An 18,258-nucleotide genomic window follows, 5' to 3' on the forward strand; every position below is an offset into this window, starting at 1 on the left:
TCTATCCCTATACTCTGAAGAGTTTTGATCAAGAAAGGATGCTGTACTTTGTCAAATGCTTTCTCTTCATCTCTTGAGAGGATCTTACCGTTCTTGTTCTTTCTTTTACTAATGTATTGTATCACATTGATTTGCGGGTGTTGAACCAACCTTGCAGCACAAGAATAATCCCACTTGGTCGTGGTGAATAATCCTTTCAATGTACTGTTGGATCCTATTAGCTAGTATTTTGGTGAGAATTTTTGCATCCATGTTCATCAGGGATATTGACCTGTAATTCTCCTTTTTGATGGGGTCTTTGTCTGGTTTTGGGATCAAGGTAATGGTGGCCTCATAAAACGAGTTTGGAAGTTTTCTTTCTATTTCTATTTTTTTGGAAGAGTTTCAGAAGAATAGGTATCAATTCTTCTTTAAATGTCTGTTAGAATTCCCCTGGGAAGCCATCTGGCCCTGGGCTTTTGTTTCTTGGGACATTTTTGATGACTGCTTCAATTTCCTTAGTGGTATAGGTCTGTTCAGGTTTTCTATTTCTTCCTGGTTCCGTTTTGGTAGTTGATACATCTCTAGGAATGCACGCATTTCTTCCAGGTTATCTAATTTGCTGGCATAGAGTTGCTCATCATATGTTCTTATAATTGTTTGTATTTCTTTGGTGTTGGTTGTGATCTCTCCTCCCTCATTCATGATTTTGTTGATTTGGGTCATTTCTCTTTTCTTTTTGATAAGTCTGGCCAGGGGTTTATTAATCTTATTAATTCTTTCAAAGAACCAGCTCCTAGTCTCGATCTGTTCCATTGTTCTTTGGTTTCTATTTCATTGATTTCTACTCTGATTTTTATTATTTCTCTCCTCCTGCTGGGTTTAGGCTTTATTTGCTGTTCTTTCTCCAGCTCCTTTAGGTGTAGGGTTAGGTTGTGTATTTGAGACCTTCCTTGTTTCTTGAGAAAGGCTTGTATTGCTATATACTTACCTCTTAGAACAGACTTTGCTGTATCCCAAAGATTTTGAACAGTTATGTTTTCATTTTCATTAGTTTCCATGAATTTTTTAAATTCTTTAATTTCCTGGTTGACCCATTCATTCTTTAGTAGGATGCTCTTTAGCCTCCATGTATTTGAGTTCTTTCTGACTTTCCTCTTGTGATTGAGTTCTAGTTTCAAAGCATTGTCATCTGAAAATATGCAGGGAATAATCCCAATCTTTTGGTACTGGTTGAGAACTGATTTGTTACCTAGTATGTGATCTATTCTGGAGAATGTTCCATGGGTACTAGAGAAGAATGTGTATTCTGTTGCTTTGGGATGGAATGTTCTGAATATGTCTGTGAAGTCCATTTGGTCCAGTGTGTCATTTAAAGTCTTTATTTCCATGTTGATCTTTTGCTTAGATGATTTGTCCATTTCAGTGAGAGGGGGTGTTAAAGTCCCCCACTATTATTATATTGTTGTCAATGTGTTTCTTTGCTTTTGTTATTTATTGGCTTATACAATTGGCTGCTCCCATGTTAAGGGCATAGATATTTACAATGTTAGATCTTCTTGTTGGATAGACCCTTTAAGTAGGATATTGTGTCCTTCCTTATCTCTTATTGTGGTCTTTGGTTTAAAATCTAATTTGTCTGATATAGGGATTGCCACCCCAGCTTTCTTTTGGTGTCCATTGGCCTGGTTAAGTGTTTTCCACCCCCTCACTTTCAATGTGGGGGTGTCTTTGTGTCTAAAATGAGTCTCTTGCAGACAGCATATTGATGGGTCCTGTTTTTTTTATCCAATCTGATAGCCTGTGTCTTTCGATTGAGGCATTTAGCCCATTTACATTCAGGGTAACTATTGAAAGATATGAGTTTAGTGCCGTTGTATTGCCTGTAAGGTGACTATTACTGTATATTGTCTGTGTTCCTTTCCAGTTTATGTTACTTTTCAGCTCTCTCTTTGCTTAGAGGACCCCTTTCAATATTTCTTGGAGGGCTGGTTTCGTTTTTGCAAATTCCTTTAGTTTTTGTTTGTCCTGGAAGCTTTTTATCTCGCCTCTATTTTCAGTGACAGCCTAGCTGGATATAGTATTCTTGGCTGCATATTTTTTTCTCATTTAGTGCTCTGAATATATCATGCCAGTCCTTTCTGGCCTGCCAGGTTTCTGTGGATAGGTCTGTTGCCAATCTAATGTTTCTACCATTGTAGGTTACAGATCTTTTCTCCCAAGCTTCTTTCAGGATTTTCTCTTTGTCTCTGAGACTCATAAGTTTTACTATTAGATGTCGGGGTGTTGACCTATTTTTATTGATTTTGAGAGGTGTTCTCTGTGCCTCCTGGATTTTGATGCCTGTTTCCTTCTCCAAATTACAGAAGTTCTCTTTATAATTTGCTCCAATATGCCTTCTGCCCCTCTCTCTCTTTCTTCTTCTTTTGGGATCCCAATTATTCTAATGTTTCACCTTATGTTATTGCTTATCTCTCGATTTCTGCCCTCGTGATCCAGTAGTTGTTTATCTCTCTTTTTCTCAGCTTCTTTATTTTCCATCATTTGGTCTTCTATATCACTAATTCTCTCTTCTGCCTCCTTTATCCTAGCGGTTAGTGCCTCTTATTTTGATTGCACCTCATTAATAGCCTTTTTGATTTTGACTTGGTTAGATTTTAGTTCTTTCATCAATATCTTTTATTTTTTAATGTACAAATCTTTCACCTCCTTGGTTAAATTTATTCCTAAATATCTTATTTTTTTTGATGCTATGGTAAATGGGATTGTTTTCTCAATTTCCCTTTCAGATAGGCTAACTGTAAGTGTATAGGGATGCAACTGATTTTTTATCCTGGAGCTTTACTGAAATTTTTCTTATTAGTTCTAACAAGGTTTGATGGAGTCTTTTAGGTTTTCTATATGATTTCTGTATGATTATTTTCTATATGATTTCTATATGATTCTATGTGATTTCTATATGATTTTTTCTATATCATTTTTATGATTTCTATATGATTTCTATGTGTTTCGATATGATTTTCTATATGATGATTATGTCATCACATAATCAATAGGATCCCATATTGCTTCAAAAAACCTCCAGAATTTTTTTATTTTTATTTTTTAATTTAAATTCAAGTAGCCAACTTATAGTACATCATTAGTTTCAGATGTAGAGTTCAGTAATTCACTGGTTGTGTATAATACCCAGTTCTCATCACATCATATGCCTTCCTTAATGCCCATCACCCAAGTACCCTATCCCCTCACCCACCTCCTCTCCAGCAACCCCCAGTTTGTTTCCAACAGTTAAGAGTCTCTCATGGTTTTTCTCCCTCTCTGATTACTTCCTATTCAGTTTTCTCTCCCTTCCCCTATGGTCCTCTGCACTCTTTCTTATATTCCATATATGAGTGAAACGATATGATAATAGTCTTTCTCTGATTGACTTATTTTGCTCAGCATAATACCCTCCAGTTCCATCCACATCTATGTAAATGATAAGTATTCATCCTTTCTGATGACTGAGTAATATTCCATATCTTCTTTATCTATTCATCTGTCAATGGACATCTTGGCTCTTTCCATACTTTGGCTATTGTGGGCTTTGCTGCTATAAGTATTGGGGTGCATATGCCCCTTTGGATCATTACATTTGTATCTTTGGGATAAATTCCTAGTAGTGCAATTGTTGGGTAGTAGGGCCTCCAGAATTTTTAATAGGTCTTTGTGCTGACCATGGCCCTAGACAATGTATGTATTAATGTGAGAAAACTGAGTGCTTTTTGTATCACTTATGAATTATGGAAACCTAGGAAAATGATTGCTCCTTCTGGATTTCGGTCTAGTGGTATCCTCTGTTTCCCAGAGTTGTGAGGCTCAAATGAGAAAATATAGGGTAACAGATATATTCCATGTCTTGTTTTTTTCTTCGAGTACTGAGTAACTTCAATTGCAATTCCAGAGTCAATGCATTCTGAGGGGATGACACCTGATATGGATATAATCTGGGAGTCTCCAGCTTTATCAAAGCAAAGTAGAACTGGACATTCAAAAGAGTCTTAGGTGTAGTACTTTTTAGATTGCTTTCACCCAACAGGTCTTAAAAGTTGGAATACAATAGGGAAAAAAGTGGAAGTGAAAATATGGAACTCCCTAAGAGGTTGAATATTTTGGGCTTTGTTCTGTGTAGATCTGCAAGTGTATCTTTTTTTTTTTCCAGTAAAAATATTGGAAAATCAGGCTTTAAGGGCTCAGCTGGAGAGCTTTTAAAAATAGGCCTACCTGAGTCCTATCATCAAGGATTATGATTTAATTGATTAAGGGTAAGTCTGGGCATTGATATTAAAACCAAACAAAGTACAATCATTCAGGATTTGAGAATTACCAGATTAAGCGATCATTATGTGGAGGTGTGATTTGACTTAGCTGGCTCTTTGTACATTGGAAGGACTTAATTAATGTTAACTTTTTACTTTCCTCCCTTTCTCCCTTCCTTGTTTTATTCCTCTTTTTCTTCATTTCTTCTCTTTAGTTCCATAACAAGGGAACAATGTAGTGGTCTAGATATTTTTATGTCCATTTTAAAGATGAATAAGCTGAGGCTCATGAAAGTGAAATGGTATGTTTGAGGTCACATCTAGGAAGTCCCCAGGCTGGCCCTACTGTGTTCTTATAAAGTTTTGTTGCTATGCGATAGTAGATGGTTCCAGAGTTTGCTACGATCAGGGAGAGGGGAATGTAGGGTTCAAATTTGCTATGTGGATAGTTGAGAGTACACTAGCAACATTATCATCTCTAAGTTCCGGTAGATTCCAGGAAATGACACCGTGTTTGGTCTCTGAACCCTGCATTTCAGGTTTTGCTCTTGTGATGAATGCACTTGTATTCATGATTACCAGTATTAGGCAATTCTGAAGGATGAGGACATCCTGGTCACTTGGAAGGGTCACTTTCACCATGGTACAGCTTCATATGCAGGGCAGGGAGAAGGAGAGCAACCAACAAATGCCTTAACCAGGAATCCCTCAGAATAAGTAATTAAGTTTTAATTACTGATCTGGGACATTCTCCCTCAAGAATCTAAAGTTCAGCCTAAAGTCCTAAAGCAAGAAGACTAGGATGACTTAAGGATTGCACTATGTATGTATTCATTATCTTTATTTTTTGTCTATAAAAAGGCTGAGTTAGATTACAACACTATCTCATTTGTGGTTACCATAAAAAGGGATTTATTTTTATCTCCATGGAATTATATTTTTTGCACATGGATATCACATCTCCTGTCTTTTATGGAGTTTTGTGTACATGAGTATGTGGTGAGGTGTACAGGTATTATTTCTACACATTGCTTATGGCCTTAGGGTATGTTTTATCTGCTGTGCTTATGATTGCAATTGTCTACTGAGATGTAAAACAAATAGTAAAATAAAACTACTAGTTATTTCAATAAAAGACTTTAGAATTAGGCAGACTGAAGTATAAATCATGGCTCTACTAAATACTCTGAAAAGCTGTACAGCTTCTCTGAGCTTCAATTTTCTCATGTTTAAAATGGATATAAATATGCTTTGGAGCTGTAAAGATGCAACTTAATATGAGCAAAGCACATAAAAATGTCATGTATTAGAAAATTATAAAATGCAGCAATTAATATCATTCTCTGTTTTGGTGATTTTTTCTTTCCCATAGAGAAAGCTTATTTTGCAGGTGGGGTGGAGGGGTGATCTAATTGCCTGTCCTGCACATCACAATTTGTTAACCTGTGTTATGGTATTTACCATCATGGCATTCTTGTCAGTGTGCAGAGTTGACCCCCTTTCAGAGGAAGGTCTCCCAGGAGGCCCTGCTTTTATATTTTCCTCCTTCTCCTTCATGCTACATCAAAACCAAATCCACCTTACTTGTTTAAAAGGTTTTGTGAAACTAATCCACACTACATGGTAAATTATCATCTACAATGCAATTTGTAAACACTGTAAGTGGTGCTTTTATAAAAAAAATGATCGTTATTTTTCTAGGAAAATTTTCAAAACTCAGTAATGGATTCACAGGAAAAGTCTACCTGGTAGCTTTTCCTAGTGGTCTTCCTTAACTAGGTAGGAAGCAGGATTATGATGCTATCTTTAGGCTTCTTAATTTTTAAAATTCTTAGTCCTTAAATTAATTTTTAACAATAAATTTCGTTGACTGACAAACTGATAGTCAATGAAAAGACATCACAGATTTTGGTATTATGACACACGTAGGGATTGTGTGAGTTTGTTGTGTAGGCTCTAAATGTTTCTAGAGTGATGCATCAAGTAACTTCCAATATAATTATGTCTTGTGGTCCTTCCACTCTAACACAAGTTTATTTATAGTAAATTGGATAAACCTGAGGTTTATATAATATTGTGAACTACAATTTTTAAAGTTCTCACTATGTGTCAGATACTATCCTAAAACTGCTAGATGGACTTTCTAATGTAATCATTAAAATAATCTTATGAGTTAGGTACTAATATAGTTCCCACTTAATCTAGGAGTTACAAGAGGCTTAAAAAAGTCTAGAAACTCACCCAAGACCCAGCAGAGAACAGAGAACTGCCATCTTGTCAACTGAGAAACTGATTGTGGTTGTCATTTGTTGTCATTATAATCACTCCTAAAATCACCAAAACATTTCTTATTTGCAGGAGAACTTGGTTAGTGCTGATTGAAGGGCCTGAAAGGGAGCTCTATAACCTCCTTGCTCACTCCCTTTCCTGCTGCTCCTGGTGAAAACAGGACTGTGACCTAACCTCTCCCTCTTCCTTCCAGGCCCATCCCTCCTTTATCCCTGGACTTCAGTTTTTAGATAATTTAGTTTTATCAGTTCACTGAATAATTTGATTTGAAAAGCCCTGATTTAACTCAAAATGTAAGACAGTCCTTTATTTTTTATTCTTTTAAAGATTTTATTTATTTATTCGAGAGAGAGAGAGTGCAAGTGGGGGGCAGGGGCAGAGGGAGAAGGAGAATCAGACTCCGCACTGAGCAGGGAGCCCAACAGAGGGCTCGACAGGGGGGCATAATAGGGGGCTCGACAGGGGTCTCCATCCCAGGGCCCTGGGATCATGACCTGAGCTGAAGGCAGACGCTTAACCGACTGAGCCACTTTTAAAAGCCCTTTAAAAGATATTACATGCAAATTGATATTATTTGAGAAAGGATGTGTTGCCTAAAGTAGTCTTTTCCATGACCCACAACTACTTGGTTCTTAAATGTCTTCCTGATAAGCTTCCCCATGCTCTCAGGGATGGGGCTGTTTTCTTCATCACAACTTTCCCCTGGACTGTAAGCTCTGAGACTGTTGAAAATGTCTGTCATGTTTGCCAGTGTATACCCAGCGTCTGGTACATACTAGATTATCATAAAGATGTTTTTGAAAGAAAGAATGAAAAAGAAAGAAGACACAAAAAGGATGAAGAAATGGGCGAATGATTGTCAGCTTCTTTGGGCTGCTGTAATAGTGCCTACCTCTAGGACTCTTCCTTACCCCATATCTGTCTTAAGTCACTACTTTTAATCTGCTCATGGCTGCAAGTCAGTTAACTGAACGTGGTAACTCAGCACATAAGTAAATTTAGGGTAAGTAGGCACAGGGTCAGGGCCAAGGAGTTCTCAATGAATAGACCTGGTAACCTTAACTTGTCTGGATCCTTTTTATTAATATTTCTCTGAAACAATTTTTATTAGAGAAATGAATTATAGATAAATGTAGTATCACTGTACATTAGTAGAAATATAAATAATAGGTGTTATTTTTGGATTATTTCCTCATGTAGACATTGTCTTAAATTCTTTATTCACATTATTTAATGTAATCTGCAAAAAATTTATTCCCATTATTCTATCAACTATTCCCATTCTATGGATGATGAAACTACCCAAGACCCCACAGTATGAAAACAGTGAAGCTGGTAGAATTGGCCATTAGTGTGACCCATGACTGGTTTTGTTGGTAGTGTGTACAGTCTTTGTTCTTTAGGATATCAGGGTGTCCAAGCATGAGAAGTTTGCATCAGAGTGATACAGAAGAAACACAGCCTACTGTTCCTGCCTTTACTTTTAGGTTAGTACATGAAGTAATGCCCTTCACTGTTTTTTACTTAAGTTTTACATCATATGCTGCTCTGTTATTAGGTGTGGAGCAAAGACAGAATTGGATCTTTTTAAAGAGGGTGAGCCATGAGTAAAGCTTTGAAGAATGAAGAATGAATAGGTTTGGACAGATTATTAACAGCCAAAAGAGCATACCCTTGGAGAAAAGTCAAGAATATCTGCTTAACTCAATCAGCAATTGAATGTGAAATTCTCAATCTCATCAAGAGAATATGCCCTCCAAAAGTAGAAGAAAAATTTTCCATTTATAATACAACTCAGATACTCAGGATGTAATTTCAGATCAAGACTTCTCTTTGCTTTCTTATTTATGTCTTGAGTTTCCAACACTGTGCTATCGATATAGGACATTTGATGTTTGTCTTCAGGTGGATGGTTCTGTGAGAGGGAGGAAGGTAGCTGAAAAATGAATATGTTAAAAACAAACTTCACCGTGACTGAATTTGTGTTCCTGGGGCTCTCATCTCAGCCAAAGATGCAGCTCATTCTTTTTATTATGTTCTTGTTCTTTTATTTATTAACAGTGGTGGGGAATATTATAATTATCACTATTATCCAGATAGAACCTCGCCTCCAAATGCCCATGTACTTCTTCCTCACTAATTTATCCTTTCTGGATATCTGCTACACATCCACTAATGTCCCACAAATGCTGTCCAACATGATGGGAAAAAAGACCATCCCGTTCTCTAGCTGTGCTACTCAGATGTACTTCTCCCTCTCCTTTGGCATGATTGAGTGTGTTCTTCTTGGGGTCATGGCTTATGACAGATATGTAGCCATTTGCCATCCTCTCCATTATACTATCATTATGAACCAAAGCATCTGTGTCCAATTGGCAGCCATTTCTTGGTCCAGTAGCTTCCTGAGTTCCATGGTTATCAATGTCCTCACCTTGAGTTTGCCCTACTGTGGGCCCAATGTCTTGAATCACTTTTTTTGTGAGGTCCCTTCCATCTTGAGGTTGGCTTGCACTGACACCTCATTTACTGAGCTGGTTGTTTTTATCTTCAGTATCATCATTGTCTTCATCCCTTTTCTCCTCATTGTTGTTTCCTATGCCCGAATCCTTCTATCAGTTCTCAGGATACAGTCAGCCTCCGGGAGGCATAAAGCACTGTCCACCTGTGCCTCCCACTTGACAGTGGTGGTCTTATTCTATGGAACTGCCATTTTCATGTACATGAGACCCCAGTCAAAGTCCTCCAGGGCTGGGGGCAAGATCATTGCGGTGTTCTACACTGTGATCACACCCATGCTCAACCCCTTGATCTACAGCCTAAGGAACCAGGATGTGAAAGGAGCTTTAAGGAGAGCTATTGCAAAACAGAGGACATGAAGTGTCTTAATGGGACACAAAAGTTAATTGTTAATCTACTATAACTGACTTCTGAATATGAAGTGAGACCATAAATAAGACCTTGGACAGTCAATGTTTCTCTTGCTATTCATAAAGGACACATAAATTCAGCTGCAAACTCAATAGGAAACGTATTTGCCCCAAAGACAAATGATGGCTTCAATGTGTGAAAACAACTCCCTTTATTGAGTGACTATTTCCTTACTCCCTGAGAAATCTTGGTTTTCTAAAATCATAGACTATCTGAAATTAGTTGCTTGAAATTATAACTGTAAGATGAAAAATCTTATTCCAATCTGAAGGATCTAAAACATCTTCATATAGAGAAACATTTAAATTTTTAACTCAAGTAGAGAACTTCAGATAAGGGTTTTTGGATGTAACATTTCACATCTGTCTTAATTTTGTAGTTTACAAGGAAACAAGACTGCATCTACTTTGTGGTTGAGACCAATTTTTGAACCCTTTACATATAGCCCTGTTTTGCAACAAATCTGTTGAAATATTGCTTCATTTAAATTTCATTCAGCAGCCAGAACATGCAGGGCTGAGATGCCTGTGTTAGGAGTAAATATTTATTCTTAGTAAAATGTAAGTATTATAAGGAGGGTGATATGACACAACTTACGTTTTTGAAAGGTTTTCTGGTTGCTGTGTGGAATATATATATATATATATCTCACAAGTTTATGGAAATGAATATTTCTTGTGTTTTAAAGCTTTTCAACCAGTGGCATCTTTATTTTTTTTTTTAAAGATTTTATTTATTTACTTGAGAGAGAGAATGAGAGAGAAAGAGAGCATGAGAGGGGGAGGGTCAGAGGGAGAAGCAGACTCCCTGCTGAGCAGCGAGCCCAATGTGGGACTTGATCCTGGGACTCCAGGATCATGAACTGAGCTAAAGGCAGTCGCTTAACCAACTGAGCCACCAAGGCACCCCTCAACCAGTGGTATCTTTAAAAAGAATTATTTTTTGAATTAATTAAGAGAATAGAAAAAATAATTTAGCATTATTATACTTAATAAGCCTAAATATGGCCTTTGATTAACATGTTATTAAGTTTGATACCCTATTTTTAAAATTTCCTCACTTGTTTTATAATTTAGAATAAAATAAAAAGAGTGTAATTCACTTTCACAGATATTCAACAACTAAAATGCCAACATTTCTTCCACTTAAATGTGAAGGTCATATGCAATCAGTAAATGAAGCATCTCTGATGGAATATAGGTAAAGTGGACTTCATTGGTTTAAAATTGACTTAAAAAGTAAAAAGCAAAATTACTAACCAACTAGTCAAATTCATTACATAGCACGGCGCTTTTCTTCTATATTTGCCTTAATATACAAATGACTTTATATATCATGTACTTGCTTGATACATGGATGAAGATTAGAAACATATACTTTTTTTTTTGAAGATTTTATTTATTTATTTGACAGAGAGAGACACAGTGAGAGAGAGAACACAAACAGGGCTAATGGGAGAGGGAGAAGCAGGCTTCCCACGGAGAAGGGAGCCTGATGCGGGCCTCAATCCCAGGACCCTGGGATCATGACCTGAGCTGAAGGCAGAAGCTTAATGACTGAGCCAGCCAGGTGCCCCAGAAACATATACTTCTAATCAACTTTCTTCTGAACAATTTAAAGTGAAAAGTAACATTTATTTTTTTTTTTTTTTTTATTGATTTTAAGATTTTATTTATTTATTTGAGAGAGAGAATGAGATAGAGACAGCATGAGAGGGGGAGGGTCAGAGGGAGAAGCAGACTCCCTGCTGAGCAGGGAGCCCGATGCGGGACTCGATCCCGGGACTCCAGGATCATGACCTGAGCCGAAGGCAGTCGCTTAACCAACTGAGCCACCCAGGCGCCCAGTGAAAAGTAACATTTAAAATTCTCTCAGTCACTATCGAATAAGAAATACATGCTTAGTTGGCTATTTGTGAATTAAAAACAACATTAAATTAATTTTGAAGAAGGGACATGAAATGCCTGAAGGTACAACAAATGGAAAGTTTATTTTTTGTTTTGCAAAAATTACTAATCCATCTTACCTCTCAGCTCTATAAATGAGTGAATTAGTTAAAAATGCATAAAAAAATTGCAAAAACATTCTCATGGGGGGGGGGACATAGCCAGAATATGTAAACAAATGGAAGTAAATATTTTTGTGTATTTTTTCTAAAAATATTTAGACAAATTGCTTGGCCTAATTGATTCATTCTGACTAGTTTGTTTTGATCAGTAATTTGGAGTTGAGTGAATGAAGAATAATAATGCAATCCAAACAGCCCATGCCCTATCCTAGTGCCTAGCTAGAACTTTTCTTCTTTTTAAATTTTTTATTTAAATTCAATTTAGTTAACATATACTGTATTATTAGTTTCAGAGGTAGAATTTAGTGATTCATCAGTTGCATACAATACCCAGGACTCATCACATCAAGTGCCTTCCTTAATGTTCATCACCGAGTTACCCCATCCCCCCACCTGGCAACCCTCCCGTAACCCTGAATTTGTTTCCCATCCAGCTAGACCTTTTCAAGCAAGCTTTCTTCCTTTCATAGGCTTGCTTCTTTTGACAGAAAAGGAAAATGTAACACTTAAAGACATTTAACTGATAATTCTATGTACTATATGTTATGATCATTCCTAGAACAAACGACAATTAATTTTAAGATTAACACAAATAATGGTGAACTCAGCAATTATTGGTCCTTCACAACATCAGATGTCCTGTTGAATTATTTCCTTCCTACATTTGTTCGGGATTATGGTAATGAGATGACAGTATAGCTGGGATAAGTACTAACTAGCACTTTGTTCGTACTGAAATAAAATTAAAGCCTAGAGTAAACAAAATAATTAGAGAATGGACCGTTGCCATGAACTACATTTTCTCAGTGCTGACCAATCAGTATTATTGTGTATTATAAGAGATTACATTTGGAATAAGAATAATGAAGTTATAATTTCACGGTTTTAATTTAGCTATGTTACTATGAAGAAGTCATTCTATTTCTGTGAACCTCATTTCCTTCATTTACAGAGTAAGATTGTTGTTGGATTAGATCATCTTTAAGTATCAATCAACCATGTCTCTATATCTAGCTATCTCTGTTCTCTCTGGATAGATTTATTATAAATTTGTTACCAAATTTATATATCATAAACTTGTCAGAATTTCTTCTGAAATGGCTTTATAGTTTCACTTTTTGGATTTGGTTGATTTATTTTAAGGATAATAATGCAATGTTGAAAGATTTTAATGTCATTACCATAGGTATAGAGGATATAATATACACTTGTAATATGTCATGTTACCAACTTTCTCAATGAGTATCTTTTCCCTTAAAGTGAAAAACATTAATTTTGTATTCCAGTCAGTAAGTGTGAGGATTGTAAAATACTGAATGGGAAGAAAGTCATGGGGAAATTGATCATTCCTCCTCGATACCATTCTTTCAGCATGATCTGAAAGCTGACCTGTTTCTTTTATATCATCTCCTATTTTGCATCTTTCCCTCACTTCCTTAAGATATAGTGACTCATCCAGCCCATCTGATCTTGCAAAGATTCAGCTCACTACGGTCATAGGCAAATGTGCAACTTTCAACAAATGCTTCAGAATACAATCCTGACTAATCAATCTAATCAAATCATCAGACTGAATATAGCCACAAACCAGACCTTTATACAGGTTCCCCAATTCTGATTATGCCTGTCACTTTCTTTAAGATTGCACATTTCCCTATTTTATAGAATACTGGACTAAGAATTGGAAAAATTTGTTCCAATCCCAGCTCTACTACTTATAGGCCAAGAGCACATCGGCATGCCATTTAAACTTTTATAACTCTAGTTTCATCAGCTTAAAATATAGGGCCAATAATGTTGTCCTATGTATTTCAAGATCTTATCTGTATTTTTAGTAAGTTTCCCAAGGCCCAAAGTTGGGACTAGGTTCTGGTGGTTCTTTAGTCCAGGAAGGCATTGTCATTCATTTGTTCAATGAGCAGTTTTTACTCACTTATTATATCCCAGGACTTGAGGACAAAAAAATAAGACTACCTTAAAGTTTCACAGTCTACCAAGGAAGCCTTTATATCCAAAGAGTATGTACCCAGTACTTCTCTAGCACAGAGGAAAGCTGTGATGATTGATTTGTGACATAAAACAGTATTTTCTAGATGGGTTAGTGGCCTTTGAAGCATAGGACTGGCATTAGCAAAAGTATACAAAGGGAAAGATTTCATGGTATCCTTGAGTTCAATGTGACTTGAACTCCTGGGAAGTGGGATGTGGAAGGAGATGGCTGGGATGAAGTTAAAAATGTAGTGTTTCAGATGTCATGTGTGGATGCCATTCATAGTGTGGATTTTCTCAGTATCTCCAGTATCAGAACCAGGTCTGATGAAGAGGTTAGTTCTTCTCATTAACACTCGATCAAACAGAGTTAAACACACAGATCCCAGTACCTCTGCTTCCAGAGCCCTCATGTGGCTGCACGTTTTGCAGTGCATGGAGCTGTGAGAAGCAGTTGAGCCAACAAATAGTTCATCTCATGCCTTTCTTTTCATAAGCTTGTTTTTCCTTCAGTGTATATTATGACCTCATTATTGCTGTAGGGCAACTCAGGTACATCTTTTATGTGTCTGCTTTTAAATATTTACACATGTACGTGCATAACTATAATATCCACACACACTGTCATAAAAAAGCTATAATTAATAGGTTGCTGTTCAAAACAGTGGGTTTTTTTTTAGCAGTCCAGTAGCTCAGAGAGAGTGCATTTCAAGGAGTGGTGTTTGAGCTGGTCCTTGAAAGAAGAGAGGAATTTGGATGTTCTGAGATATGGAGCTGGGACTATTAAAGAAGCACAGAGTGGAGAGGAGAAGGAATTTGGAAGGATACAGAGGTAGAAAAATTGGAGGGCCACTCAAGAAATAGTTTTGCAGGAGAATCTGTTGCACAAAGAGAGCAAGAAGGAATAATACCAGAGAGGTGGTTTAAGGGTGACAGCCTGGAATGCCAAGCAAAGGACTTTGGCAATATTATAGCTCCTGAGTTAAGAGGGATAACTATGGGAAACTACGGGATAGATAAGGAATCTCAGTCCCTAGTTATTCTAGGTATTCTCTCTAAGGCAGAGACTGAAGGCAGGGATTTCAGCTTGGATTCTTCCCCTGGGAGAAGACTAGATATAAAGCTAAATATAAGAATTTTATCCAAGCTCCATTAAGACGATCACACCATCTTAGGTCACCAAACTCTCTGAAGTTGCCAGAATCTACTTGAATTTATCACCCTGAAGGGCATGTTATTATACTGGTTTTCCCAGAGTTTGCTTTGTTGATGGATAAGGGACAGAATTTCAAGGAACAAAGATGAATCTTCTCTTGAATCCACAAGTGATATACTCCCTACTCCCCAAGCAATAAATTCCCATTTCCTAAATTAGTGTCTGATCTTGACCCACATTCCAGCTTCACCACCCAGGCAAAATGGTCCATGGAAATGTCCCCTGGTTTCCAATCTCTGCCTTTGTTCACTATGTTTTTTTCTTCTGCCATTCCCTACTACATTTGCTTCCCTCTTTAAATTCTGGGCTCTGCTTCTCAAAATAACTCACATGCTCCCTTCTCCATAAAAATTCCCTGATCTCCCGAGAAGAAATGCTGCCTTTCAGGTCTGAGTCTCCACAGCACATTGTCTGCAATTCTCTTTTGGCAATTTTTACCCCTGTAGTACAAGACATTTGCATTTACTTTATCTCCTATGGATGTCAAATCCATGAAGCCAGGATATATATATAATATATATATTGTCCACCAAGTCTTAAGCACAGATTGTTTAAAAAAAAATCTCAGCTGAGTTTACATAGCTTGAGTAAGAGGAGGGAGAAGTGGAGGGAGAAGAATTTAATCTCAGCTTTATCTCATTCTGACATTGGCCCTCTTAACCACTTCTGCATCAATTTTTGCTTTTCAAAGTTCCCAGTAGAATGAGTACCAAGTCTTTGTTGGTTAAAGAAAATACCCACTCATGTGATTTTTGCAGTCTATTATAGAGAATATGATTGACATATTTACCTTTGTTATGATTTTTATCACTGGACAAAGTAATGTTTGGAAGGGCATTCAGGCCTTTTCAAACATAAGGCATTTATTTATCACTTATTTGAGCAAACTAATAGGATTGATAAGGTATAAATACTAGTGCTCATTTTATTGATGAAGAGACTGAGGTGCAGAGACATTAGGGGATTTATCTGATATAATTATTGCTGGGAGTGGGATGAAGACTAAAATGACTCAACTTCTTTTTTTTTAAGATTTTATTTAAATTTATTTGTCAAAGAGAGAGAGAATGAGAGAGAGAGCACAAGCAGGGGGAGTGGCAGGCAGAGAGAGAAGCAGACTCCCTGCTGATCAGGGAGCCTGATGCAGGACTTGATCCCAGGATCCAGGGATCATGACCTGAGCCAAAGGCAGACACTTAACCAACTGAGCCACCCAGGCGTCCCATAAGGTGACCCAACTTCTATCAATCTTTTTCTGGCCATTGTAAATTGATATGCATACCTTCACCACCAATTACATGGAAAAAAAAATAGATTCCTTACTATATTGCATCATATTGATAGCAGAATCATAGATATTTAAGATATAAATGAAAGGAAAATAGAAGCAACTAATGTTTATTAATTATCTTTTATGTGACAGATTCTTTACAGAGATTACAGCACATCCTTTGAAAAATGTTAGAAAGTAAGTATTATTGTTCTCATTTAATAGATGAAGAAACTTGGTCTCATAGAGATTAAGTAATTTGCCTATAGTCACAGAGCAAGAAAATAGCAGAACCTACATGAGGGCTTCTTTCTAAATAGTCTAAAGCCTGAATATTTGCCATTATTAGCCAGAGTGGCAAGCATATAGCCCTTGGGTCAGTTTTTGATTCTATCATTAACTTTGGATACAACAATCAATTAAGAAAAAAAGTTGTCCTCCAGTAGGAGGGTCACTGAATAGAGATGCAAAAATGAGACTCAAAGGTCTTCCTGATTCTAAAACAACTACTCTTTCAATTATAATGTATACTTGGTTTACATTATAGTAGTTAATGTAGTTAATGAGATAGGAAAGCTCTATTTTCTTATTTATCACACATCATGTAGATTTGCACATTAGATTATAAAAAAAAGTCACTGAAGGCTGAATCTCTAGACTGTTTCTGGACTGCCAGCTCTACATCTGTCCATTAGTTGTTGTATTTTCTTCATAGTGTGACACCGGAAATATGTTTTTAGAAATTCATGATATGGCTGTGCAATTTTGCACCAGGTAAATTTCATCTCATGTATAATGATACCCATTAGAAAGCCCGGTAAATCCTGGGTCTTTTATCCCTAAAACTCTTTTGTGCCTTTCACAATGAATGGGGACATTATACACTTTAGGATAATTTTTGTGTTTCCCTGACCTTTGACTATATTGCACTGGGGGAAAGGGGGAGATAGGAACATTATTGCTTGGAAGTATTTTAACTGATGGTGTGATGGAATTTTAGCAACTTACCTTTCCCCCTTCTCAGTCCGCCCCTTTACCTGCTGCTGATACCTGACTCTTGTTTTTTAATTCAAGATTTGTAGCCTTGAGAACATGCAGAGAGGAATTTTCTCCTTTATTGTCAGTCATCGATACCTCAGGGTTAATGAAACTGTTCTTGGATAAGGGCCTGGGAATAATGGTGGAAAGCATGAAGAGTCCCACTGCCCCAGGAAAAGGCCAGGGTTTAACTCATATTGGAAGAGAGGGAGAGGGGCGCCTGGGTGGCTCAGTCGGTGAAGCATCTGCCTTCGACTCAGGTCATGATCTCAGCGTCCTGGGCTCGAGCCCTGCGTTGGGCTCCCTGCTCAGTGAGGAGTGTGCTTCTCTCTCTCCCTCTGCCACTCCTCCTGCTTATGCTCTTTCTCTCTTTCTCTCTCTAATAAATAAATAAAATTTTAAAAAAGGTAGTATAGAAGAGAGGGAGAGAAAGGCATAGGGGATTTGGGATGGGAGAAGCAGGACATTACAATCTGGCTAAAATTGGCCTCAGGGATTGATCCAGGTTGCATCTTTCTTGGGATCCCAGAGTCCCTGGGCTTCCCTGAAGGCTAAAATGATGTCGGTATGTGAAGTTAACAAAACCCAGATGCCCACCTCCGAAAGAGATCCAGTCATTATTAGGTGAAACCAACCACTAGACGGAAAGGAAAACTGAGGACACCCAGTTAGCAGCAGAGCCTAAGTCTGCAGCTCTTATTCTTGGGCTTTGCAGAGCTCATGGTTTTACCATTGGTGGCAGCAGTTTCAGGGAGATAGTACAGTAACTGGAAACACAACAAACTCTTCATGGGCAAATGCATGTCTTATGTTTGTATCCTCCAGAACCTGGCACATAGGTAGCACTTAGAAGTTTTTGCTGAATATATGAACGGATAGCTCCTGGGCTAAGTTAGGGCATCTCTCGTACTAGCTCCATTTCTGTGACTTGCTTTTAGAGTAAGTCATTTGGATCTGTCATTCCTCATGATCTTGAAAAAATATACTTTAGGGTGATTGGCTATTTATTTTTCCTTTCGAGTTTTGTCTCCATTTCTAAGCAACAGGTGAGCCAAAGTCAAGTAAAAAACAAATGCATCTAGCTCAGCATACTTTTCAAAAATATTAATTTATATTTCCTTCATATCAGAGTGTTAAGAGCTATAGAAAACCCTACAGAATTTAAGATTGACATGGCAAG

General features: G+C 37.3%; 1 protein-coding gene across 1 annotated transcript; it reads left to right on the plus strand.

Annotated features, from left to right (window-relative positions):
* Positions 1-8,512: 8,512 nt before the first annotated feature.
* LOC112829127 (olfactory receptor 2G3-like) lies at positions 8,513-9,445 on the plus strand. Its single transcript, XM_025878530.1, has one exon. It carries the CDS (start codon positions 8,513-8,515, stop codon positions 9,443-9,445), a length of 933 nt encoding a protein of 310 aa, XP_025734315.1.
* The last annotated feature ends 8,813 nt before the right edge of the window (positions 9,446-18,258 follow it).

This window comes from Callorhinus ursinus, unplaced genomic scaffold (assembly GCF_003265705.2).
Source record: "Callorhinus ursinus isolate GAN/ISIS: 27379988/994484 unplaced genomic scaffold, GSC_fseal_2.0 scaffold21, whole genome shotgun sequence".
In the NCBI taxonomy this organism is placed as follows: domain Eukaryota; kingdom Metazoa; phylum Chordata; class Mammalia; order Carnivora; family Otariidae; genus Callorhinus; species Callorhinus ursinus.